At 42.1% G+C, this 27,626-nt stretch overlaps 2 protein-coding genes across 2 annotated transcripts in view; one reads left to right on the forward strand and one right to left on the reverse strand.

The window, feature by feature from the left end:
• Window positions 1-10,178, forward strand: part of Msh4 (mutS homolog 4) — a 43,583-nt gene extending 33,405 nt beyond the window's left edge. Inside the window, exons 16-19 of the mRNA XM_041658360.1 lie at window positions 315-443; window positions 4,295-4,469; window positions 5,663-5,751; window positions 9,987-10,178. Coding sequence (XP_041514294.1) covers window positions 315-443; window positions 4,295-4,469; window positions 5,663-5,751; window positions 9,987-10,178 — 585 coding nt within the window. The remainder of the gene's footprint in view (window positions 1-314; window positions 444-4,294; window positions 4,470-5,662; window positions 5,752-9,986) is intronic.
• Window positions 10,179-15,140: 4,962 nt separating this feature from the next.
• Window positions 15,141-27,321, reverse strand: Asb17 (ankyrin repeat and SOCS box containing 17). Its single transcript, XM_041652407.1, has 3 exons — window positions 26,921-27,321; window positions 18,056-18,335; window positions 15,141-15,347 (listed from the first exon to the last, which is right to left on the reverse strand). The coding sequence occupies exons 1-3, from the start codon at window positions 27,319-27,321 to the stop codon at window positions 15,141-15,143; spliced, it is 888 nt and encodes a 295-aa protein (XP_041508341.1).
• Between the last annotated feature and the right edge of the window lie 305 nt (window positions 27,322-27,626).

The following is a 27,626-nucleotide window of genomic DNA, read 5'->3' on the forward strand; positions in this document are numbered from 1 at the left end:
CTTGGTCATTTGTGGAGAAGAAAATGACCACTTTGTGTTTTAGTTAAGCATTTAATTCACTGGTTGTGGATGCCATTGTTTTGTTATCTCATACATATGTAGATGTCTGCCTTTACATATGGGTTATTTGGGTGGAATTATTAGTGATGAGATTTTCTGAAAGAAAAGCAGTGTGTTATTTTCTGCTCAGCAGGATTTCTCTATTAAAATACATTTCAAATAGATGTACTAATAAAGAGACCAATTTCGCTTCTTTTTTAGAAGATTGGCATCAGGTTGGTTACAATGAATAGTATTAAAATTATGTCTTCCAGATAGCATATATTCTGCATAATGCTAATGACAAGTCACTCATATTAATTGATGAGCTTGGCAGAGGCACTAATACAGAAGAAGGCATTGGAGTCTCTTACGCGGTCTGTGAGCATCTGCTGAGCATAAAGGTTTGCCTCCCTGTTCGTTCTAAACCGAGTGTCATACTTGGAACATGATTGGATCTTGTCAGCACCTGCAGATAGCCTTATCAACAATTTTGGCTAGAAAATGCACACAGCATTTTTGTTTTATTTGTATTGAAAGTAGAAATAATTACTGTTGTGTATACATGATACAGACAAGGAGTAAAATTGAGAATTACAAATAATGCAAAAGTCAGTTGACTTTTATTTAATCAAACTGAATAGCAAAATATGAAGATATTTTCAGAGTTGTTTCCACATATAATAATGTCTGTGACATCAAAGAAGAACATATGGAACTGAACATGTTAGGTAATACACAGGAAATATACATTACCTACCGAAAGAAAACAACATCCTTTAGAGAAAAGAGGTTTTCACAAATTATGTAAAAATTAATTTTGCAAAAAAAGCTACAAAAATTAATTTTGCTCCATTATCAAGTTAATTTGGGGAATTATTTCTTAGATGATCACTCAAAATATACACAGATATGAGAAATATAAAAAACACATTATCATGATTAATATATCCTAAAATGTCCATAAGGAGGTTTTTTTATCTTAAATAAGAGCTCACCAGTTATAAACTGTAAAAAATGTGGAGCTATTCTAGTTTAAATAAAGCTGTGACAAGTCAGAAGTGATGTCAATACACAGTATTTTATATATGTGAACAAGATGCATGTATATACTTAAGACAAAAAGCAAATCAGCATTTGGGATGGTATTTGTTTGAATCAGTCTGACTAACCACAAATGCTGGACAATTGCCTGGACATTATTTGGAGAATGTCTGTGGGGTGTTTCCAGAAGTGAGCGTCTGAACTGTAGAGGATGGGCACGGGCCTTGTGCAGTCCTGAGAGCCTGAGCAGATCTCAAAGCCTGACTCTCCCAGCACTGAGGAACTCATCTGGCCTGCTGCTAGTCTACAACACACTCTACACGTCATATCCAAATTGAAGCCTGGTGACATCACAACTCCCAAGTCTTTAGCTTACCAACTGCTGGTTACAGAACTTGTTAGCCGCTGTGGCCATGAACCAAGTCTCTGTAATGAGCATGTGTGCATGAGCACAGTGAGCACACATGAGCACACATGAGCACAATGAGCACACATGAGCACAGTGAGCATACATGAGCACAGTGAGCACACATGAGCACAGTGAGCACACATGAGCACAGTGAGCACACATGAGCACAATGAGCACACATGAGCACAGTGAGCACACATGAGCACAGTGAGCACACATGAGCACACATGAGCACAATGAGCACACATGAGCACAATGAGCATACATGAGCACAGTGAGCACACATGAGCACAGTGAGCACACATGAGCACAATAAGCACACATGAGCACAATGAGCACACATGAGCACAATGAGCACACATGAGCACAATGAGCACACATGAGCACAGTGAGCACACATGAGCACAGTGAGCACACATGAGCACACATGAGCACAATGAGCACACATGAGCACAATGAGCACACATGAGCACAATGAGCACACATGAGCACAATGAGCACACATGAGCACAATGAGCACACATGAGCACACATGAGCACACATGAACACAATGAGCACACATGAGCACAATGAGCACACATGAGCACACATGAGCACAATGAGCACACATGAGCACAATGAGCACAGTGAGCACACATGAGCACAGTGAGCACACATGAGCACAGTGAGCACACATGAGCACAATGAGCACACATGAGCACAATGAGCATACATGAGCACAGTGAGCACACATGAGCACAGTGAGCACACATGAGCACAGTGAGCACACATGAGTACAATGAGCACACGAGCACAGTGAGCACACATGAGCACACATGAGCACAGTGAGCACACATGAGCACACATGAGCACAGTAAGCACACATGAGCACACATGAGCACACATACGTGGGCTCTGTGGTTCTGACTCTTTCAAGGCCCCTAACGGATACAGTACCCATTTCTGTGATATTCTGCAACACCTAAGAGTAGTTCTCTATTGCAGGATATTTGATCGCACTGTGAACCAGGAGATTTTGTTATTTACTGGAAAAACCTGTTTCTAGTTGTGGTGTGTCTCGACCCTAACACACACTTTTAATCTCAGAGCTTTCAGCTTGATTATTGTAAACAGGATTAAGTAAAGTCAAGAGGCAGAGCCAGCAACCAGTTGACAGGGAGTGAACTTTAGATTACTAAGAAAAACCATAGAGAATGAGAGGGAGTCAGGAGGACGGATAGAGAGGCACAGGAAGTAGAAAGGAGGGACTTTGACTTGGAGACTTGAGATGGTAGCAGAGAGGGGAGGCTTCTAAGACACTGGCAGGGGAGGGAAGTCAGGGGTGCTTTTCTCTGCCTCTCTGAGCCAGCAGGCTTTCACCCCAGCATCTGGCTTCTGAGTCTTTATTGGTAAAATCTTAAGGATTGAGATTTTCTTTAAAAATGATACTTATCTTCCACAACACTTTAAAATATACTTTTTTAGTAGAAACTTAGACGCTTGTGTTGCTTGTTACTTTTAAGATGCTTGTGGTTTGTTTTCTAATCTAGAGCCAATGCTTGGTGCCTAGCACAATGCTTGCAATCTATAGGCCCATAAAAAGTCATTTTTGTATTGAATAACCTAAAAGAGTTTATAAAGTTTTGTTGTCGGTGTTGTTGTTTGTTGTTGGGTGTGCGTGTGTGCTGATAAGGATCTAATTCTGTGCCTGGACCATGGTCCCCAGGTCCTCTGCCACAGAGCAGCACCTGCAACCTTGATGCATAATTTTTAAGGACATTATTTTCAAATAGCCGTCGACTTCTAAGCCATGTAGAGGCCAATTAGTCACCAGTCTTGCTTTTTTATCAGTGCCCCTCCCTTGAGACTTGCTCCCCCAGATTGACTCCTCCCAAGAGCTGTGCTCAGGACCTCTCACTAACCCCCTCCTCTTAAAAGTCCCCTATATCCCTGTGGTGCCACATGGAGGCTCAGGGGCCAGCAGTTCCCCTGTGCAGGACACACCCCAGCAGAACCCAAACCACAGGTCATGGATTTTGGAGACTTTCCATGCTTAATCATACATCAAATTTTTCCTTTCTTTGCTATTATCTTTGGTTGATAAATTTTGCCAGCCAAATATTTAATTGGCCTTCTTTTCAGACAGAATCTTGCTATACAGTCCTACCTACTAGATGGCCTGTTATTCTCTGTGTAGCCCAAATTGGTCCCCAAACTCAGCAGTCCTCCTGCTTTAGCCTCTCTAGTGCCCGGATTTCAGGCAAGTTAATATTTAAATTTTAACCAATCTTCTGTTAGTTTCTCATGTATGGTAACTTAAAATCCAGTCATTCATCTCTCCTTTCTTAGTAAAACTGAAAAATTTAGGGAATTTAATCCCTAGCACCAAGAAAGAAAACAAGAAAAACAAACACAAAATTAAATCTTTGAAAGTTTAGATACCTAACATAACTGATTAATACCATGTTGCAATACCCCTTATAGGAGTGGGCTCAGTGTGACATTTGTGAAATGTGAAGGATATAGTTCTGTGAGTAAGTGGGCAGGAGAGCTGTGATTCCTCCCAGTAAGTGGCCACCTCCCTCAGTAGCTTTATCTCTGGCCACCCGCATCTCTTTCCCGTGACATGCTGTGCACGCACAAAGAGAGTTAGTCTTCATTGGATGTAAACTTCAAAACCCAGTCTCCAAGAGTGTGGTTTCATTCCTATGTTGTTGCGAAGCTAGTTGGAAAGTTAAGCTAATGTGTTATGTTTAAGTAGCTAAAATAGGATTTTCTAGATAATTTTAACGTGCTGATACTCAGTCTGCTTTATGTTCTAGGCATTCACACTCTTCACAACCCACTTCCTGGAGCTGTGTCACATAGACACCCTGTATCTGAATGTAGAAAACATGCATTTTGAAGTTCAGCATGTAAAGAATACCTCAAGAAATAAAGATGCAATTTTGTATACGTACAAACTTTCCAGGGGACTCACAGAAGAAAAGAACTATGGTATTGCATATAGAACTTCCATGCAGATGTGAAAACAGTGCTGTCCCTTAGGGAAACCCCTTTCATCTATTTGGCTGTCACTCATCCTTCCCAGAGTTTATGTGCTTTCTAAGGCTCTAATTTCTTTGTCAAACTTAGATTATATAGTTTATTCTCCTTGGTTTATGTTTATATCAACTGAACTGAACCAGTAACCATAGAATTCTGGTATGTATGAAAGCCCTAGACATATCAGCTTGTTAGGAAGTATAACAGTTTTAAAAAAAGATTTTATTTTATGTATATGAGTGTTCTACCTGCATGTATGTGTATGTACTTTCTGAGTGGCTGGTTTACATGGTGGCCAGAAGAGAGTGTCGGGTCCTCTGGGACTGGAGCTAAAGACAGTTGTAAACCACCATATGGGGGCTGGGAACTGAGCCTCAGTCCTCTGGCAGAGCAGACAGTGCTCTAACTACTGAGCCATCTCTCCAGCCCCAGGATAACAGTTTATATTTATAAATTATATAATTGAAAATATTGTATTTCCTACACACTCATTGGCACAGCCATTTTGTTTTCAGTTTCAGGGTATTTTATAATTAAATTTAAAAATCTTAAAGTGGAATATACCAAACCATGGTATTCTCAACCCCCTGTCAGCTACTTTCTGTGTAAATCATGGTGTAGCACGCACATTTCCAGGTTCTGGAAATCTCCACTTACCCATACATTGAACTCTCCAAAATTCATTTTCACCTGTGGATGTGACTTCGTGAGAAAGAGAAAAGGCTGCTTTACTATTTAAAGTGGGAACTGAACTGGCCAGCTTCCTAGCATCAAATGTGTAATCCTTGTTATTGTCAGTTCCATTACCTATGAAATTGAAGGAGAAAGGGATGATTTACCATGTGTATGGAGTCATCACGATCCAGTAAATTGTCGCATGTTAGCAACTCTTTCAGTAAGCCTAGCAGTAAGTAATGTCTCCGTGAACATATGAGCAGCTTCTGTTACTTGTTAAAACTGTAGAGATAGTAAAGTGTTGACACACATCGGAAGCCTCTGAAACGGCCTCTGCACGGACGAGGGCAGGTAGCTGGCATTTGGGATTTGTGCAAGGCAGTCATGGGGGAATTTTGGTCTGCTAGATTTCAGAGCACACAGCTGAGACTAGACAGAAGTGATCTAAAGTCTGTTTTCTGTAATTTTAGGATTAAAAGCTGCAGAGGCCTCCTCACTTCCACCATCGATTGTCTTGGATGCCAGAGAGATCACAACACAAATTACAAAGCAAATTTTGGTAATAAATAAATAAGTAAAATATGTACATTATGTACATAGAATAAGTAGATAGATAGATAGATAGATAGATAGATAGATAGATAGAGATAGACAGACAAGACTGCTAAAGACTTTACATTTCCTTACTATAAGGCACACTTTATTGTAAAGAACTTGCATGCAATAGATGTAGCCGCTCTAGTAAGCCCTTCCCAGACCCAAGGTCTGTGCATACCCCGTGACTCTCCGTAGTGATCCGACATCATGAGTGCTATACTCACTCTTAGTGTTCACACACTGACTCCAGCCTATCCCTTGCGTGTGTGTGCGTGTAAGCAAATGTGTGCTAAGCATAGTTAGCATGCACAGGGAAGGGGAGCATTAGGTGAAGAGGAAAGATGGATCACAGGCAGAGAATACAGTCACCAAAGGATAGAGTTGATTGTTTCCCTCGCTTTAAGTTATTCTAAAGATTAGATTGTTATAACTTTTCCTAGCAGATCAACTAGTAACAGACAAATTCTGTTCCTGTAAGTAATTGCTGCTCGCTGTATTTTGAGAAAGTCAATCTGTTTGAAATGTGCATCTAAAAAGCAGCCTGCAACATGGAAGGTTTTACTTTCAAAGCTCTTCTGCCCGCTGTCACAGATTAAAACCTCATTTTTCTTTATAAAGTAAATATTCCTATTTTTAAATGATAGGTTATAGAAGGGTTATTTTGCCTTCAGTTTACATGTTAATAGAAGTTAAGTGGATTCCTAAGAAACAGTAGATCAACATCACATATGTTGATTTAAAATTTGAAACCTTTCTTTGTTTCATAGTGCTTCAAAAATTCAGTGTTGGATATATTCTGCAAGAATAGTTGTCTGTATTTCATTCTTTTTTAATTATTTTTTTCTTTAGATTTTTGTTGGTTTGGTTTGGGGACAGCAAGGTAGCTGAGGGTAGCCTACAGCTCTAGGTCCTTCTGCCTCAGCCCCCCAAGTGCTGGGATTTGCAGGCATATAAAGCACCAAGTTTGTCTTTCTTTTTTTAATGTTATTTCCTGGACTGCCTGTGGCTTCACTTGCCTAGTCATCATCTGAATCCCTCCCTCAGCTGTGTGGACGTTGCTCTCATTCTGAAGAAGCTCTCCCTGCCTAACTCTTCACTTTCCACGTTGTTGCCAGACTCCAGTCATCAACCAGCTGGCCGCTAGTCTCTCAGGCTTTAGCTTTCCTAGTGCTGTTCAGAAGTGTTCAAGGCTGGCTCATGCTGTGCGCTGGCTGTAGATCGTATGTTCTAGCCTTACAGTGTAATGGATGTCTTCCTGCTCACTGACCTGGCTTCCTTAGGTAGCTTTGTCAAGACATTTCCATTTGTTCTGAGCATTTGATGCTCAGTTGCTGAAGATAATTTACTGATGTACATTAAAAGTCGCCAGGCAGTGGTGGCAACACTCGGGAGGCTGAGGCAGGTGGATCTCTGTGAGTTCGAGGCCAGCCTGGTCTACAAGAGCTAGTTCCAGGACAGGCTCCAAAGCTACACAGAGAAACCCTGTCTTGAAAGGAAAAAAAAAAACCACCTTGCCATCATCCTCATGAGTTGTTGGAATTCCCGTGTAGCCTGTAGTGTTCTGACACTCACCTTGCACCTCCCTTAGTTGTGCCTCCCATATTCCCCATATACCATCTTTCTAGAGAAACAGCTTTTCAAATACTTTTCAGTAACATGTTTACTCTTGTTCCCCACTGAGACCCACTATCTTAGTTGCTTCTCTTTTGCCTCCATGTTTTCTTGAGTTTCCTCTTTTCCAATTTGCTTAGTGCATTTTCACAAAAATCGCCTGAAACTTGTCAACACTTTACTCAACTTCCTTTTAAGTTGCAACCAATCAGAAGTCACCTGTCCTTGTGCACCCCCCCCCCCGCCTAACCCCTCCCCCCACATACACCATGGTCCTTGCACTCGGCTCTGCTCTGTGCTGACAGCTGTTGCTTATTTTCCTGGAAGGTTTGACTCTTGCGGGCCTTTCAGCTTCCCTCACTCTTCTTCTCTAAGGTGTTTCTTCCTCAGTCTGGAAGGTGCTTGCCCAGCTCCTTTCTGTGTGATCTGTAGTGTTAGCAGTCTCTCCCCCAGCTCCTCTCTGTGTGATCTGTAGTGTTAGCAGTCTCTCCCCCAGCTCCTCTCTGTGTGATCTGTAGTGTTAGCGGTCTCTCCCCCAGCTCCTTTCTGTGTGATCTGTAGTGTTAGCGGTCTCTCCCCCAGCTCCTCTCTGTGTGATCTGTAGTGTTAGCAGTCTCTCCCCCAGCTCCTTTCTGTGTGATCTGTAGTGTTAGCAGTCTCTCCCCCAGCTCCTCTCTGTGTGATCTGTAGTGTTAGCAGTCTCTCCCCCAGCTCCTCTCTGTGTGATCTGTAGTGTTAGCAGTCTCTCCCCCAGCTCCTTTCTGTGTGATCTGTAGTGTTAGCAGTCTCTCCCCCAGCTCCTTTCTGTGTGATCTGTAGTGTTAGCAGTCTCTCCCACAGCTCTGTTTGCAGTTCTGCTGACACTGAGTCTATGTGTATTTTCTCCATACTTCCTCTAATATCTTTTTAAATGATTTTAAAAATTATTATATCTATTTATTTGTGTGTGGTACTTTGGGGGGGCATATGCAACGGTGTGTATTTGAGTGTGTGTGTGTGTGTGTGTAGTCAGAAGACAGCTAACAGAAGTGGGTTTCTCTGTGATGTGGGTTGAGTGTGTGTGTGAGTGTGTGTGTGTGTGTGTAGTCAGAGTACAGTGACAGAAGTGGTTTCTCTGTGATGTGGGTTGAGTTACCATCAGGCTTGGTGACAAACACCTTTTCCTGTTGAGGCATCTTGCTAACCCTCCATAATATATTCATCTATTTTTAAATCAAAACTTGAACTCTCGTCTGTTAAGGAGACCTCCTGTCTGCTCACTTCCAAGTGTCCCCACCGTAGCCATATGTGACTCCTTCCTCACAAGCCCGTCTCATGAAGACATTTGCTAATCCCTGTGCTGAATCTTCCTATACGCTTTCTGCCTGTCTCCCCGTGCATAATTATTATGCCTAACCAGAAGCTGTCAGTCACTGCTTATCACGTGGAAGTTGAGTCTCTAAAGTCTTCGTAATTATCTCACAAAATGCTGCTTTAAGGTCACTTGGGATCCTGGGTGGCTCAGGAATTTCCCCTCTGCCCAGTTTTGCTTTAGGTTCTCCTTTCTGTTTGTTTATGCCACCGTTATCCCACACCAACCAGTTTCACATAATTTGCATTTGTGTCGCTTGTAATTGCCCTGATTGTGTTCCCAGTCTCTCCTACGTCTGCTTTAGTTGTTTTCTCTACCCAGAAGCCTCCATTCTTGGCACTTTTACTAGTGAAGATTGGCTCCACATTCTCCATCTCATGTAAGCTTTGCCTGATCTGAGCTGGAAATGAGATTGCCTTTTCTGAGTGTTGTGTGTCTCCCTTACAGAACTTCCCATGGCTACTATGATCGCCTGTCCTGGAACTAGCTCTTATAGACCAGGCTGGCTTCAAACTCCCAGAGATCTGCCTGCCTCTGCCTCCTAACTGCTGGGATTAAAGGCGTGTGCTACCACCTCCTGGTGAAAATGTTGATATCTTTATCTAGCTTAGTCAGTATGTAAATTATAAGTTTAATTCTAGCTCCATTCCCAAGTCCTATAGTAAGATGATATGTTTTAATTATTTTTGGATACCCTTAAGTATAATTTGTTAAAAATTAGTCATAATTTTATATTTCAATTTATGTTCATTTAAAAAATATATTGTACTCCTCTGGCTATATTTTATGTTAGTCTCTAACAGTTTTTGTATCCTGTGGGCAAGTGGTTTTCTGATGACTCCTCTTTTTCCTGGTGACATTTGAAATTATGGCTGCTGTGTAGCCATAAACAGTGCTGTTGCTCCACACCTTTAAAACAAAGTGTTTGCAGATCATCTCTCTGCAGGATTTTCTATACTTTATGGTATTTTATGAATATGACTGATTTATCAACATTTTCTTTATTATTTTCAAGGGTATAAGTCTTTCAGAAAGTAGTTAGTGTTCATGTGGAATTTAATTCTCCAGGATAGCACTGGAGTGTGTGTGTGAGAGAGAGAGAGAGACAGAGAGAGAGAGAGAGAGAGAGAGAGAGAGAGAAAGCCTTGAGTTCCTATTTCTATGAAAGGAGAAAAGATATACCAAAATATGAATTAAATACACATTTGTTTTAATTTCGTATGTTTCAATAACAGCAAAATCAAAGGAGCTCCCCAGAGATGGACAGGTGGAGAGTTGTGTACCATCTTGCCACGAGGCTTGTCCAGACCGCTCGAAACTCTCAACTGGAACCAGATAGGCTGCGGACACACCTGAGTAATCTCAAGAAGAAGTACGAAGAGGACCAGAGCAGGGCTGCGGACCTTCCTGAGGGGACTGAGGAGTAGCAGCTTACTGCTTACACAGTGCCTATGTCGCAGTTGCTCAGTTTGCTATTTTAATTGAAAATTACAGTATATTAACTTCAGAATTTTTACCTATGCACCCTAGATGGATAACACTCATTAGAATACCTTTAAAAGTGACAGGTCTTGAAGAAAAGGTTTTTGGTTTTTTTTTACTTTATTTACTTTTTTGTTTGTTTATCAAGACAGGTTTTCTCTGTTTAGCCCTGGCTGTCCTAGAACTCACTCTGTAGACCAAACTGGCCATGCTTCTGCCTCCCAAGTGCTGGGATTAAAGGCATGTGCCACCAACACTGGGTAAAAGGAAAGTTTTTGTCAGAAAACTCATTCACTAGTTTTCATTTGTGACCTCCCACATTAAGTGTACACTTAGAAGTTACAGTTCAGAGTAGAGACAAAAATGTCTTCAGTGACTTGCTGCTCTTTCTGCTTTTAATTTTGACCACTCTTTTTACATAAAAGGCAACAGAGAGACAGCACTGCTCTGCCTCCTTTGTGTATTCCCAGGGAACATTTTTTTCTTAAATTTTATTTATTTCAGGCCAGCAGGATGATTCACTGGTAAAGGCACTTCTGCCAACCCAGACAACCTGAGTTCAGTTGCTGGAACCCATATGGTGAAGTGAGAGAGTCTGCTCCTTCGGGCTGTCCGCTAACTCCGCATCCACCCCGTGCTTTATATGCATGTGTGCAGACATTGTTTTTAATATCTAGCACAGTGTGAGCGATGTAGGAACACATACCGAGGAAACAAGAAAGATGTACACACTCAACCAGGATCCTTCTGTATAACAGTGTCTGCACAGGCATGTGGCTTCCACACCACGTCAGTTTTCAAAGGTCATTGTTATTTTGTAAAAGAGCAAACCAGCCAGTCATTTATTTCTTCACTGGAAAGGGCTCTTCTCTTCACCACCACCTCATTTTACAGTCCCATTTCAGTGGGTGATTTCTCCTGAAGTCATAGTTCACAGATCTGCCCTGTAGACTTCTTTTTCTTTAACAACCAAGTACCTGGAACTTGAGTGCACATTGACCTGTTGGTTTAGTAGTTGCAATCTTCATAAGGGTTTGGCCAGCAGAATTATTCACAGACTGCTTATGCTGTGGTTTCTTTGTTTATGTGTGTGTGTGCTTGTGTTTGTATGAGTGTGTGCCGCATGTATGTGGCTTCTGCAGAGGCTGGAAGAGGACATTGGATCCCCTTGAGCTGGAGTTAGCAGGTGCCTGTGAACTCCTGTGTGGTGCTAGGATTCTAACTTAGTACCTCTGGAATAGCAAGAAGCACTCTGAACAGCTGAGCCATCTTCCCAGCATTCCTATAGTTTTTACTATGTGGATATTTTACAGTATTTATTGGTTATATATTTTGACTTCATTAAGCTTAGTTCAGTATTGAAACTTTAATAGCCAGATATATTAAAGAAGTCATAATTCAAATGATATGCAGATGTTTTGAAGTAAATTACCACTATTATGTATGTGCTATATACAACATCTTGTTTAATTACTTGCATATTTCCTATTTCCCTGTCTTTGAAAGAGAGTATCAATATGTTTGAACTTTACCATTAATTGCATTTTAATTAATATTTGCAATGTATTTTATGTACACTTTCCTAAAACCAGATGATCTGGGTTTGTGGTGGCTTTGTAAGGGAGCACTGGAGAGGGATGAGTGTTAGCAGAGAGAAGACAGGAGAGGCAGCACGGGAATGGGCGGTGAGGGGGACGTGGTCCAGCGGTAGGTGAAATAGTAGACATTCTCCAGGCTATTTAACCTCGGTTAAATCCCACTAAACAGCTAAGAATTTTTTGTCATTTAAAGCTTTTGCTGCAAAACTTTCAGCCAACTAATCAATCCATTTTATTTTTATGTAGATATTTAAATAAAACTAATTTTGTTATTTCTTAAAATTACTTTTTCATAAGCTATTTTGCGTGTGGCAAAAACATACCACAAAGCAAGTGAAGTGAAGACCATTACAACATCACAGGTACAGCTAATACCAGGAAACAGTTCCTTCTTGGTTTTAAGGTTTCTGTCTTTGCTATTTTCTGTGGCTTCCTTCTATGGTATAGATAAGTACCCCACAGTCCAGCCTGTCACTGTAACTGCCCACAATGTTTTGGCAAGCCACTTGTGATATTTTGAATGGGAAATGTCCCCCATAGGCTCCTGCACTGCACACTTGGTCCCTGGTTGGTGGCACTGCTGGGGATGTGGAGCTGCTAGAGAAGTGTGACACAGGCTGGGCCTTACATGTTAGAGCCTGTGGGTTGAATGTGATCTGTCAGTGCCTTCCCTACCATTGTGGACATGTAGTCTCTCTGGAACTGTACGCCAAAATAAACCCTTCCTTAAGTTGTTTTTGGTCATGGTGTTTCATCCCATTTTTCTACCCTAGCAATTTGTCCCACAGATAAACGCTACATCATAAGGCAGTCCCAGGTCTAGATGGAAAAGAAAGGGAGCGTGTGTTATTTACAGTAACTGTGGTACCCAGCATTACACATTCCAGCATACTTACAGACGAGTCTGGCCACCACATCAGGTGAGCAGAGAGTCCCCTTGTCCCCAGACACTGCCTTGCTGTGGTCTCAACTGCAGCTGGCCAGACACAGACCTACTTCCCCATGTGGCTTCCTCCATAATATCCAACAGATGGGATAGCACACAGCCTTTTGAGAATGGCCGTTTTCATTAGGAAATGAATCCTTGTGCCTTTTACTGATGACAAGTGCCCATTGGGGCATATTGTAACTTGTTTAGCCATTTATTTACTGAGCAGTCTTGGGTTTAAGTCATCTTTTAGATTTTTCATTTTTTAATTTAATGTGTATGGCTGTTTTCCCTGAATATGTGTCTGTGTTCCACATGTGTGCAATACCCCTGGAAAAAGACATCAGAATCCTGGAACTGGAGTGGCAAACGGTGTTGGGAATCAAACCTGAGTGCTTAAAGAACAGCCAGTGTTATTAACTGCTGAGCCACATCTCCAGCCCCCGTTTTCAATAATCTTGAGCATAGTTATAAGCCTTCTTTAGAGGGTTTTATAACATATAGGTTATTTTCATGTCTAGATTACATGAAACGTTCTGTCATTTATGAAGTGTATCATGATTTCATATACAATCTACTATCAGAGCTGCATCAACCTTGTATGAAGTGCCACTTCCCTTACTAGTTCTTGGTTCCGGTAGTCTTCTATTTGACATTTAGAAACGATATCATCTGTGTTAGGTATAGGGTGAAGTCTCTTTCAAGTTTTGGGGGTAGTTGCATTCTTTAGCCAGCAGTGATATTTTATTTCTATCTCTCCTTAGTTTTGCGTTTCCTTTAAGTCTACTTTCTCTAAAAGCACATTTCTAAATTCACTCCTTCAAGCAAAAAAAAAATTTATAGAAAGGTACAACACAAATCTCAGTAAATATTTGCTGTGAGGCAGGTAACAAGCTAGGAGAATAAAAGGTAGAATATCTTACACTAAAAACTTCAGGGTACAGTATAATTGTTCTGTAACATTGAAGGTAATAGCGCAGTACATAACTTTTGTTGGTCACAGGGAGTGTTAGGTTTAGAAAGGGCATTTTAAGTAGAAGGATGAACATGGAAAAGCAAAGCAGCATGAGATGGGAGGCAGGCTGGTGTCCCTGGTGTGTGGAGAACATGTGAGTGACGGAAGGAAGAGTAACTGCCTGGCGTCACTGTTGCCTGAAAAGCACTGTGCAGGTTGAAGGTGTTTTTATGGTTGGAGGTTTGGGGTATGTGGTAGTGGTGATACAGGCTGTAAGATGACTCCATTATCATTTTTCAGAGGCCATGAGTGGTAGGATGAACTGATCTGAGGTAGCTGTGGACTCTAGGGAGACAACAGTTAGATCTTCAGGAGAGTCGATGGTGGCTCCAGGTTGAAGGATGAGAAGGCAATGTATGCAGGAGAGGAGCAATGGCCAGTGAACACTGGCTTAAGAGACACCAAGCTTTTGTTGTGGTTTAACCAGATTTGGTGACTGATCTATCAACCAGGAGACGTTTTGTTGAGTTCTGTGAAGACGTGTTCAGTTTCCAGCCTGTCACCACCAGCACATCAGTGTCCTGGGAGGACCAGAGACCTTGGGGACTTTCTGCCTTTTATAATGAACTTAAACCTTGGCCCTGGAAGAAGAAGTAGCCTTTACATTCATCACAGCGAGCAGGCCCACACTGTTCAGATGAAACCCTATTGTGACGTCTAAGGCTTCCCTCGATACAGACGTCCTGAATAGCTAATCTAGAGAAGGAGAGCACCTCTGCTCTGGACATAGAAAACAGCAGAGACGCCTGAGGAATTGTTTCTAAGTCTGCCTTTGTGTAACAAGCTGGACACCACAGAAAAATCTAGTGTTCTAGGTATTTTTTAAAGCTAAAAATGTGCTTTGAATACATTGAATTTTTTCATGACCTTTAAGTTTTTATAGATGAAAGTTTAATTTTATGTTATTATACCAAAATAGACTTTTCAATCTTATGCATATAATTTATTTCACTGCATAGAAAGTGACGGGTAGAGTTATATGGTAACTACAGTGCTGAGCTTAGGACATTTAAAAATATATCTTGTTTAAAACTTTTCCTAAAGGTTTATCATACGTTGTATACGTGTTTTGTCTGAATGAAAATATGTATACCACATGCACATCTGGTGCCCACGGAGTTCAGATGTAGGCATCAGACCCCTGGAACTGGAGTGTAGATGGTTACTGGCCACCATGTGGGTGCTGGGAACTGATCTCAGACCTTTTGTAAGAGAGAGCAGTGCTCTTAACCATGGGGGAGTCCCTCCAGCTCTGAAAACACATCTAGAAGATTACCCAGTACAGCAAACGTGCGTGAAGTTAATAGTTTATTAACTTCTAAATGGTACAGTGCTACCATCCTAAAGAACAGCATAAAGATGCATGTTAGCTTTCTAAATTCAGGAACTTTTGTAGACGAGAAGGAATTAGAAGTGAAAATATTCCATTTGGGAGCATATTGTTGGCCAGCAGTTGGGTCCTGATGGTTATTCTGCAAAGGTGGACGAGTTCACATGGATCTTTGTATCTTGTTGGAGGGATGTAGTCCAACCAGTTTTGGATAATTGGACGTCTTCCCAAGCTCAGCTGTGTCTGGAGACAAGAAAAGCTTTCATTTACTCTTGGATTGATCCCAAGTATTTAGTACTTTTAAAAATTTATTTAGGTTCAGAAAAGATCCTGAATTTTTATAACCTTTGTTGCATGAATTCTAGTTGGTCTTAATAATAAAACTCGGAGTCAGATATTAGGGGATGAAAGCTGAGAGATCAGAGAAACAGTATGGCCATCCACTAGAGAGACCTTTTATCTTTGCCAGTGCTCAGACCGAATGGGCCAGCCTGTCCTCATACTTCATCCTCTGAGTGCAGGGGCGGTTCTCAGACTGCAAAAGTCTCCACCAAACCTCAGACTGCAAGGAGCTCTTCCCTCCTTATATTCCTCTCTCCACCCAGCCATATCACTCCTGTCTCCACCTCCCTAGTGAAGGCATGGGATCCCAAGTGCTGGGATCACCTTTGTGTGAGCTCTGTTTCTTTTAGACAGATTCAATCTTGTGTAGCCCAAGGTGGTCTTGAGCTCATAGAGATCCCTCTGCCTCTGTCTTCCAACGCCTGGCATTAAAGGTGTGAGCCACCACTGCCTGACCTCTAATGGTTTACCTCTGTACTCTGATCTTCAGACAAGCTTTATTTGTCAAAACATAAACAAAGTATCAGTCCAACTCCTGTAATCTTTATCAAAGCCTTTTTACCTTATAGGCATTTTATTACAATTTTGTTCCAATTTTGTTCTCCCAGCGATAAAAAACAGTATTGGGAAGGCACTAAGCAAAATTTAAACTATGCGCAGGAAGTTCCTCATTTCAAATGGAGCATTCTTCTACATTATCACCTCTTCTGAGGCACTGACATCAGCACAGCCATGTGCAGAAGCCATCCAAAAGCTAAAGGTACCAGTGTCCTGTTCACCTGAGGGGCTTGTTCAGAAAGTCTGATTCTAGAAACAGGTGATGTAAACCATACATGCTCCCAGCTGGACCCAACCCACGTAGATCACCAAGACCTCAGTGGAGACCTGCCTGCATGAAAGGAGGTCTTCTTAAAGTCTTAGGAAGCCATCTTCTCAAAGAGTCTGCTCTGGGGCTTAAATGCCAAGGGAAGGCATTTCCCCAAGCACTCACATAACGCTGGAAGAAGAGAACCAGCTCCACAAAACTGCCCCCTGACTTCCAGCCGTACCCCTACAGCGCATGCAATAGTTAAGAAACAATAGCAAACACCTTTTTTGTCCCGGCCTCTTGACACTTACCTAGCTATACTATATATGTGCATATATTCATTATTTATTTAGTTATCAACTATTTAAAGAGTAGCAAATGTATATTCAACTGTAGTAGGTGCCTAGGATAATTACTAGGCATGCAAAGTAGACATTGTCTGTGCCTACAAGGGTGTGGCAGAGAGACGTCCAAACATACTTAATATGTGTGCCATCTGAGAAGTGACGGAAGCAGGAAACCAGCGCTCAGACAGCGCAGACATGGTCCCCCAGCCTCCCGCACAGCACTACTCCACTGGAGTTTATGAACTCTACTTGTTTGGAGCCTGCATATAAATTCTTTGCCTCCCAGGTGACTTTGGTCAACTTTTTCCTGGTACTTTTTGTAATAGTTTTACTTGCGAAATTTTAGACTGGTCTAAATTCATGTGTTCTGTAATAACCATGCAGGGCAGTTACTACAAAGCAAAGATGTAAAAAAACATGAAGACATTAAAAACAACTTAGGTATGTTCTCTTTAAAAATGGGTGGCCAGTTAGAATAATCTGACCCAGCTGTTTGCCTTACAGCTGGCCCACATATTAGTATTTCTTATCAAGGCATTCAAACGCCAGCAAAGTATATGCCTTTGAACCTATTTCTGAAGTTACACTTCTAAAGATAGGAGTAACGGTTGATTCCTTGTTAACCTGGCTGGTTAAATTTGTGCGACTAGCTTCCCTTTATAAATATAAATTAACTTCTTGCTGTTAGTGGGCATGATGCAGTTGGATACTTCAATTTGCAGTTCATTTTGGAAAAAAAATGAGCATTCCCAATTTATGGTTGATATATGGGTGATTTTTTTTCTCTAACTTGGTTTAGTCCCAAAGCCTTATTAAGGAGAAGGTCTCCATATTTCAGAGAGATATTTTCAGTTGAATAAATATTTTATGTCTTTATATTTCTATAATGCTTAAAATTGCTTGGGCATCGTGAATGGAAAAACCTATTTCTTGGTATGTGATTGTATTTGTGGGGAGAAATGGAGCTGCCATTCTGAAATAGTCTGGTGGGAAGAGGAGCTGCTAAAATTTTATCTTATTTTGTTCTTAGATGGAAATCTTAATACACAGTTTGTTATTGAAATGTAAAAATTTACATCTATTTAACACTGAAATAAACCATAAATTTAACTTTTGAAGTTCATGGTAAGAAAATCAACATTTGAAGGACTAATTTTAGCTCATTTGGATTTTGCCTCATTTTAAATTACTGAGCATATGAGCAGTGATTAATTCATCATTGAAAATAATGCATACATTAAGAACACTCCACTTTTGCCTTCATAATTATGTCCTAACACGTGTTGGGTTGCACTCCCTCCCCCCAAAGTGAATCTCTGCTTACACCCCCAAGGGTGAAGTTCTGCTCACACCCCCAAGGGTGAAGCTCTGCTGACACCCCCAAGGGTGAAGCTCTGCTTACACCCCCAAGGGTGAAGTTCTGCTCATACCCCCAAGGGTGAAGCTCTGCTTACCTCTATCTCCCGCACTGAGACTGTAGAAAGCACTCTGGAGCATAGCGTTAGACATGTCTTAGCATCTTCTTGAATGTCAATCAACTCATGGTCAACCATTATTCTCACTCTCGAAGGGTAGAGTAGTATTGTTAAAACAATGTTGATAGGGTTTTTCTCTCTCTCTAGGATCCCGTACTGCAGGAGGATTCTTAGGATATTTGACTGTCGCGTCTGAGCCACATAGAGTAGAGGCGTGATGCCGCTCAGCGGGCTGGGGCAGTACACGGGCGTGAAGGTTCTGCAAGCCAAAGGCAGAGCGTGCAGTGTCATGAGCTGTGTCAGCAGGCACGGAAAGGTAAGCTACTGTGTTAACAGCATCTACGACATCAGCCCTCACCCGTGAGCGCCTTGTAACTAACTTCTATCCGAATGTCTTAAGAATTTGACACTATAGACCACACTGGAGGGGGAAGCAAGCGCCCACCAAACGCTGAGGCTTCCTTGCGTGCAGGGCACTCTCTTTCAGTCACAGCGGCTCTCTGTGACTCCCACACTGGGCAGTAGGAACCTCATCAAACTCTGGACATATAAAATGGAAATGAAAGAAAAACAGTTTTTATAGTTCTTTTTAAAAGATTTAATTTTTTAAAGTTATGTGACTATGTAAATGTGAGTTTATTCTGTGGGTGGGAGCCCGAGGTGTCCGGAGAGGGTGTCAGATTATCTGGAGCTGGAATGACAGGTGGTTGTGAGCTTTGGGTCCTTTGAAAGGGCAGGCAGTGTGCTTAACTGCTGAGCCTTCTCTCCAGCCCAGTTTACTTTATTAGTAGAAATATTGATCATGTTGATATCTTTGCTTCTGTTCTTGGTCATATATTGGCCATGGGGTTGGATTGAGAGTGGAGATTAGATGAGAAGCCAGTGTAAGCCCCCAGTCATGTTTGTCCATTTAATAAAATAAGACATGTGTGTTACCGTGAGACGTCTCCGAGTACCTCAGGAGAGAGTTTTATTTTCCTCCTTTAAGAGTCATATTTCGGACTAGAAAGGTAATTCATCCAGTGGAGTGCCTTCTGTGCAAGTATAAGTATGCACACTAAATTTAGCCCTTAGCACTGATGTTCTGGTGGCGTGTGCTTGTAGTCCTAGTGATGGAGGGAGAAAGGAGCCCCTGGCCAGCTAGCTAGCCTGCTTGATGAGCTCCAGGTTCAGTGAAAGACACTGTCTGCAACAAGTGGACATTCAAGTTTGCCCTCTGTCTACACACACGTTTTTGTTTTTGTTTTAGAACTTCTAGATAACCAGGGCTGCCTTGCAGGACTGGGTTTTTGAAAGAGGCTGCAGCCAGAGTAATGACCCAGCAGTCAGAGCAATCCTGTTCTCTAGGAGGTGGGGGGTTTGTTTCCAGGCACCCAGATGGCAGCTCACAGCTGTCTTTGACTTCAGCTCCAGAGATCTGGTGAGCTCTGCTGCCTCCAGGAGCACCAGGCTTGCATGTGGTGTAAAGAAATACATGCAAGGAAAATACCCATGCACATGCATAGAGACATTGAAATCTGTGTCTTGGAGTATCAAACGGGGGCTAGATTACAATACTTCCATTCTTCATGACAGAAATCAAATGGTATATAGCATTTGAAATTGTTTCATTTAATACACTTTTATATTCATTACTGAATTAGTTACCATAAATGTAGAGAGAACACGGTAGTGTCTCTGACCACAGAAAACTTGATATTAACAAATAATTTTGCCAAGTAACATGACTTTTGAGATTAAGCAAAGAGGAATTTTATTAATAAACCTTGCCTCTCAAATTCTCTTGAAAAGTCTAGTCAAACAGTGATGCAGTCTGCAGACTGAGACAGAACTTTGGAGGTGCTTGTGGTGATTTGAGGGTGTCCTCCACAGTCTCACGTAGCTGAGCATTTGGTCTCCAGTTGGAGGAAGAATGTCATGGAGGCAGGCTTCGAGAGTGTGAAGTCTCACCCCATTTCAGTTGCTCTCTGTGCTCATGCTTGTCACTCAGGATGTGACTCTTAGCTTGTGCTCCGGCTGCCTTGCCTCCCTCCCACGGTAGACTCTTAAGCCCCTGGGACTACAAGCACAAATACACTCTTCTGTATTTGCCTTGGTTGTGGCTTGGTCACAGTATCGGGAGAGGACGGATAGACACGAGTGAGATGGCCCAGGGGGTGAAGGCACCAAGCCTCGAGGCGCAAGCATGGTTCCTGAAACCATTTTGTAGAAGGAGAGAACTTTCACAAGTTGTCTTCTGATCTCCATACCTGTGCAGTGACACACATGTACCTCCTACCCCCTCCACACACACACATACAAAATAAAGTTTTTAAACATTTCAAGTATTGGATAAGATGGAGACAGCATGCTCCAAGAGGCTAAAGGAAACAACCGTGTCTGCCACTCTGCTTCTCAGCCCTAAGCAGCGGTGTGACTTGGGGCAGCAGTCTCACGGCTTGCTTCCTCATGTGTGGGTACACTTAACAGGTGCGTGTACAAAGTCTGCTGAAGACTAGGTATAGAAATGAAAGATGCAGTTCCTGCGCTCTGTCAAGGACAGTAAATATGATGCAGGATGGCCACCTCTGTGGTAGAAGTTTGCTCAAGGCAGCAATACCCTGAGGAGTGGCACTTAGCTCTCCCTGGGCTGGCCATGTCCTGTCAGATACCTAAGAATGAAGACTTGGAGGATTATCAGGTGTTTTCCAGTGGAAAACTTAGAGTGTTCTGGGTACAAACATACAATGGCCCTGGAGTATTGTCCCTAGACACTAAAGGATGCGAAAACCCCTGACAAAGTGGAGCTCTTTGTGAACAGGTTCTTGGTCACCCTGAACCTCCTCATGAGGTCCTTTGAACCTTCAACCCTTGTGCTTTTAGCATTTTCTTATTTTTGAAAACTTGCTTAACATTTTTATATATTCATTGTTCTCTTTTAAAAGTGGTTGAGCACGGTGAGCTCTGGAAACTTAGGCTTCAATGGGGGTGTTTTATAGCTCTCTCTCTCTCTCTCTCTCTCTCTCTCTCTCTCTCTCTCTCTCATAAATGAGATGACAGCTTTACTGGAGTCAGTTCTCTCTGCACCATGTGGACTCCAGAGCTGGAACTCAGGTTGTCACACTTGCCGGCAGCTACCGCTGCCAGCTGAGATCTGGCTGGTCCAAGGGAAGAAATAGTATTTTTGGCTCACTACTGTATCTGTGAGACTTAAAACAATACTGACTCTGTAGGGGTCAATCAAATGCTTTTTATTGGAATTTTATTTCAATCCCAATAAGATTTTTTTGTGCTTGATACTCATTTAAACCTTTTACAGGCAATGTAATGCTTTTTTTCTTGCCAGTTCTTGTTGTTGTTGTTGTTAAGCATAGTTAGAATCTTAGAGGCTCACTCATCAACCTTTGGGCAAACATAGCATAACAATGTGTATATCAGATAGTGCTCAGTTAATGTCCAGCCGAAAGCTCAATACCCCAGCACAGTATCAAAGGGAAACTACCCACCTAGCTGTCTTTACTGTATCATCACTATTGAAGGGTCGAAATGTGGGTACAAACTGGAAAACCAGGTCTTCAACTCAAAACACTTAAGATTTACTTTCTTGCACCATATTAACCTCATATAAATATTTAGGTTGAAGCTGAACATAAATCAGTTAAATTGTGACACAGTACTTGACATTATATCTTTCGATAATGCCAATTTGCTGATATTCCTGAAATTAGATTTTTCTTTATCTTATGGGTTTCCAAACTCCACTAAAAAGGACTAACCAAAATATTCCTCTCTGCATTCATTCATTTGGAATACAAAAAGCCAAATCCTGTCGAGTCACAGTTAAGGACAATAGCCTAAAACACACCAATGACTAACCCAGCAACTAATGACCCTGCATTCTTTCAAGGGGGCATCTAAGTATCTCCCAGTGGCACACAACAAGCATTTCTCTGATCAATTCATGGAGGCTCTATTCAGTGCCAACCATGGACGAAGCTCTCAGCATACCAGGAGAAAATCTGGCACTTTGTAGAAGGGCATCCACAAAACAGAATGACAACCTATGTCAAAGCATCTGTGGTTTCTCACAAGTTTTACACTTCTAGCTACTCAACTCTGTGACATCTGCTCTTTTCCACCCATTAGGGCTGAGGACCTCAGCGCTTCTCAAGAGAGCAATGGCTCAGCCCTCAGCAATCCCTCTCCCATCAGCTTCTCCTCAGTAATAATCGGCTTTCCTACACCTTTGGGGAAATAACTTTCCACCGAGCCACAGGCTGCCACAGGCCGCAGGCCGTGCCACTGAAGTCACCCTGCAGAGTCTTCGCTGAGAAGCCGGATGCGCACTTTCGGAGTTTCAGGTTCAGATCATGTTAGAAATCACATCTTCAGCACGAAATCCTCCCCTTTCCTGACATATTCTTTAAAGGGGTCCCCTCATTATTGCCACCACAAGTCCTGAGCAGTGGATGTCGAGCTGGTTCTTCAGAGGAAGGGACATCATATTCTATATTGGCTCTAATAACGTTTTGTTTGTTTGTTTTTCAAAATAGGATTTCTCTGTGTAGCCCTGGCTGTTCTGGAACTTGATTTGTAGAGCAGGCTGGCCTTGAACTCACAGAGATCCGCCTGCCTCTGCCACCCGAGTGTGGGATTAAAGGCGTGCGCCACCATGCCTGGCTCTAATGTAACATTTCTTTTGCTGTTCTACATTTATGTATTATGTATGTGTGCACATGTGTGCATGGGCATGTGTGTACACACCACATGGTACAACATGAAGCTTAGAAGACAAGCTGCTTGTCTCTGTTCTCTTCTTCCACCCCTGTGGACTCTGGGGCTGGAACTCAGGTCATCAGGCTTGGCAGCTAGGCAGCTAGTACTGTTTCTCCTGCTGACCCATCTCACCAGGCCCTAACACAACCTTTAAACTAGATATATTAAATTTGTAGAAACTCATCCAGAAAATACAAGAACATTAGCCTGATGTCAAAGCCATCTAAAGAATCATAAGAAAAGCAGAAGATAATTCTAATGTATATAGATAGGCACAAAGGCCCATATAAAATCTGAATTATTTGAACTTAGCAATATGCAGAAATACTTCACTGTCCAATGAGGTTTATTTTAGAAATACATGATCAGTTTATGACTTGAAAAATCAATCAAAGCACTTCATCTCATAAATGATTTTTAAAAGTAGTCATTTCAAAACTGATAAAATTCAAGATGGATGTGGTGGCACTCAGCTGCATTCTCAGGATGTGGTCTTGCCAGTTCTTAAGAAGGTGACTCGACCTTCCAAGTACTGGAATTCAGGAAACTCAGGGCAAAAAGCAAGTGGTCGTTGTTAAGATTTAGAAGATTCAGATATATTAAAATTTACATCACCTCTAGGAGATATTGAGTGAATATTGATTGGAAATTGTTGAAAACATGACTAAAGCTCAAATAGATTTAAAATGAGATTTAAACATCTAATCTGTATCCATATGATGTGTGATACATAAAGAATATGGAGCTGTAAACCAAAATCTGCTTACTGTGTCCTGACAGTTATTATAACGGTGTTCACGTGGATGGAGGGGGCAAGCAAAGCAAGGACTGGTTTTAAATGTGCGGTTAATGCACAGTTCTCCGTGTCTGAGAGCTTGTCATACGTGCCTGTGTAATGAGGCACAATATTTCTGTACAGTTGCATAGTGGATGACTCTGGTTTGCAGATAGACATATCTCCAATTCTTCGATATTTTCCTTTGGCCAACAAATCGAATAGACCCTTTTTTCATAATACTGCAATCTCTAGTGTTTACATAGTCTACTTTGACACTTTGTTTTCCTGGTCAGACCAGCCTCAGGTTCCCCCATAACTTTGTAGTCCATTCCCTCAGGCCTCCTGTCTTCCCACCGCCCTCAGTGTCTAGCAAGGTGTGCATGCCATGTTGGCCAATTTTGATTTGACCCTTATCTTGCAGTTTCATCCATAACCATAGTTTCAACTACTCTTCATTTATTTCAACAAATACTGAACATACCCTAAATGAAAACCACTGTTTGAGGTACTTATATTGGTGAACGAAATAAAACTCTTACAGTCTTCCTTAATGTTATATCAGTTACTAACAATGCAGGGTCAACACAGCACATAGAATAAGCCGTACAAATATACTGGGAGATGCATGACTGATGGACAGGGCGTGCCTGAAGGGTGACATCTGGGTGAAGACTAGGAGACACATTTACTTAGCTGTATCACCGTGTAAGTGCCTGGAATGGTGACGGAAGGGTAAGACAGTCAGTATGGACCGGAGGGTGAAACTGAGGGCAGAGGAGATGGAGGCCACTTTGTGAAAGGGTGGCATATGTGTGCGAGAAAGTCTTTTGGCTCTGCGTGGACCGGATATGCGCAAGAGGCTTGGGCTGTAAGAGCAGCATGGCTGTCCATGGTACAACAGAAAGAAAGAAGCCACTTAGCTTGGGACAGGGTGACAGCCGTGCAGACAGCCATATTTTCCCACCAACAGATATAAGAAATTAGATGTAGAAATAAAGACATCAAAGATGGCTTTCTGTATCTAGCTACTTGTTGCATGTCTCCACCTGAATGCCCCCTGGAGAGCTCAAACTTTTCTGTCCAGACTGATTTTGTAGGTGTCTTGTCATACTTGATAGGTTTGCAGTGGGGCCCATTCTTATGACAAAGGGTATTTCTAGAGCTTTATGGTATAAGTGGTTAGTAAATACATGAGATGTAACTAGAGATTGTCATGTTAAGTCAAATAAGTCATACCTCAAAAGTCAAATGTCATGGTGTGTATATATATATATATATATATATATATATATATATATATATACATATATATATATATATATATAAACAGTAATAGGAGGAAGACAAAATATTACATGTTTTCACTCATAAAGAATTTAGATTTAACTTTGTATGTTCAGATATGTATGACAATGTGGCTTGAACACAAAAGGGGCACTGATAGGAAACATGGAAGGAGGAGGCCCAGGAGGTAGCTGGGGAGGGATGAGTAGGGCACAGCAACACCAATGATGAACGCGTCACAATGAAGCCATTATTTTGTAACCAGTTTTCAAAAGGTATGTTAAGAGAGTCTATTGCTGTTGTCTTTGTAAGAGATGGCAGTGCTCCATCTGGATTAGACATGAGGAACTAAGTAGGATCTGTTTTTATAGACAGTTGAAAGGACTCATTGCTGTGGTGGCAAAGGAAGAAAAGAATCAAGACTTAATAATTAATTCCAAATGTCTGCCTTGAGCAATAGGGTCAGGTGCTACTGAGGTGAGAACCAGATTGGCTTGAAGATGGGTGTGCTGACTGGTAGTCTCTTCTGCCCCATGTGGCCCTTCCAGGTAGACAGAGAGGAAGGAGAGGTCAGGACTGGCGATAAAGACTTGGAAGTCACTGACATGCACATGATATTTCAAGTCATGGGACCATGTAAATATTTGAGGGAAAGTATACAGCCCACTAGCCATGGGCAAAGGATGATTCATATCAAAAGACATGTAACAGATGCTAGCCACCCAGAGTGGTGAGCTGGCAGCCTGGGGTGCTACAAGTTTGCCACACAGAGAAAGACACCACGAGATGGTCAGGCTCCTTCAAAATCTAAAACTCCAGTTCTGTGCTAAGTATAATGGCCTGTAGTGACTTTAATCCTGTCACTACATCCATATCCAAATTCTCAATTTAAAAACTGTCCCATACATAGTAGAGAATGAGCAAGAAAGTTCAGATGGATCATACTTGCTCAGTGAGGCCATGGGCATGACAGGCCTTGAGTTCCATCCCAGAAAGCGTGAATGATCCTGTCAATCATAATTCACTTTCATTTCCCATTAAAATTTCCCCTTTCCCTGCCCATATTTAACTCTTTCTTTCCTCCTCTATTTATTACACTTTTCAAGGATACCCTGGGCTTTAAACCTGGTTATTAGAAGCTGTAACCACGTAAAACAACACACAAAATGACAAGAAGTCCCAGTGGGGGCTTTGTTTCCAGTTTCCAGCTCCTGGCTACCCTTTCATGGGTTGGGATGATCATTCAGGAGCACACTCTCGTGGGCTCTTGGGCAGAGGGATATTACAGGGACCATGGCTACTCCAGGCAGAACCCACTACCATGTCTCCAGCCCACCTGTCGCCGTGCCCCCAGAAGGTGATGGGTAAGTATTTTGTTGAATGAAATGCACGAGTGTTCTAATCAGGCTAACACCTGAAGCCAGGGAACTAACTGACTTAGGATCAAACTCTCGAGCCACAAGAAAGTCACCTGGGGCTTTTGCGTGTCAGAGAGATTGATAGGTTTGGGCAGTAAAAACTTGGCCTGTAACGAGAACATTCTCATTGAGCTCAGTTGTAGAAGATTTTAAATCATTTTTTTTAAACTATCTGACACAGATAGGGAGCTCTTGTGTTGACTGTTGACCATGAGGTGATGGATATATTCTGAGCTGTACTTGGGGGAGTGAACTATATACACACACTACAAGTGTGCAATCTCAATAGCACTGAAGGAAGCGACCACCGTAAGTCGTAAGACAAGGTCTGTTTCTTTTTATGGGATTTTCCATGTATTTGCTAACATCTTCCTTGAGCACCACTATGACTTGATAGTACGTATACAGGTAAAACTCTAAAATTCACAGTCCACAATAAAGCCAGGGATACATCCCCAGGATGTGAACGAAAACCGTATTGTACTCCCCACAAACCCACTTCTATCTCTCTCTCTCTCTTTCTCTCTCTCTCTCTCTCTCTTTCTCTCTCTCTCTCTCTCTCTCTCTCTCTCTCTCTCTCTCTCTCTCGACAAAGCGTAAGAGGATTACCTCCATATCAGCGCCAGGCTGCAGCTCCTGTCCTGGACATAGTCCTTCGTCTTCTTGAGAAGGAGTTCCACAAAGTCAGGATTACCTTTTCTGGCGAAAACCCAGTACAGAATGGTATTCACACATATTTCAGTAAATTCGAGGTTGAAATTGAATTCAAAACGGTGTCCTGACTTCTCCACAAATGCAATATAGTCGGTGAGGAGTATGTCAAAGCCATCCAAGTCAACATACCTCAGAATTTTTGCCAGTGTTCTATAAATCCTGGGTTCATAGCAGTGGTATCCCCACTGACCCAGAAACTGCAAAGAGGGCCTCTTAACTATCTTGTCAATGAGGTTGCAGAATATATTGCCTCTTGGGAAAGAAGCCTTTCGGCATAACTTAGAAGAGTTATTCATCGCTTCTTGGGGGTGGGTAGGAAACCACGGGCAGTCATACTGCGATCCTTCGGCTACATATTTTGATAATGTGGTAGGCTCTACGCCACACACACACACCCCCTTCAGCCTGAGGAAGGACAGCCCTGGGTGACATCACAATACCTGCAGAGCTGTCATCAGCACGGGTCAGAAAACTGAGGCACTTTGTGTAGCTGGTGACATTTGAGAGACCCAAGGGACAGCAATAATGTGCAGGAGAGCTAAGGGGAAATACATTTAACTTTCCAAGAATTCCACCCAGTCGACGTTGTGTGTCTCTCAGG

This window comes from Microtus oregoni, unplaced genomic scaffold (genome assembly GCF_018167655.1).
Source record: "Microtus oregoni isolate MIOR12 unplaced genomic scaffold, Mior012 000000F_ref0000247, whole genome shotgun sequence".
NCBI classification, from domain to species: domain Eukaryota; kingdom Metazoa; phylum Chordata; class Mammalia; order Rodentia; family Cricetidae; genus Microtus; species Microtus oregoni.

Coding starts and splice junctions, on each gene's coding strand:
- Asb17 (XM_041652407.1), bottom strand. CDS start 27,321: ATGAATAACTCTTCTAAGTTATGCCGAAAGGCTTCTTTCCCAAGAGGC. Junction 18,336..26,920: donor AGCCTGGCGCTGATATGGAG/GTAATCCTCTTA, acceptor TTTGGCTTGCAG/AACCTTCACGCCCGTGTACT. Junction 15,348..18,055: donor TCTCAGTGCGGGAGATAGAG/GTAAGCAGAGCT, acceptor TCTTGTCTCCAG/ACACAGCTGAGCTTGGGAAG.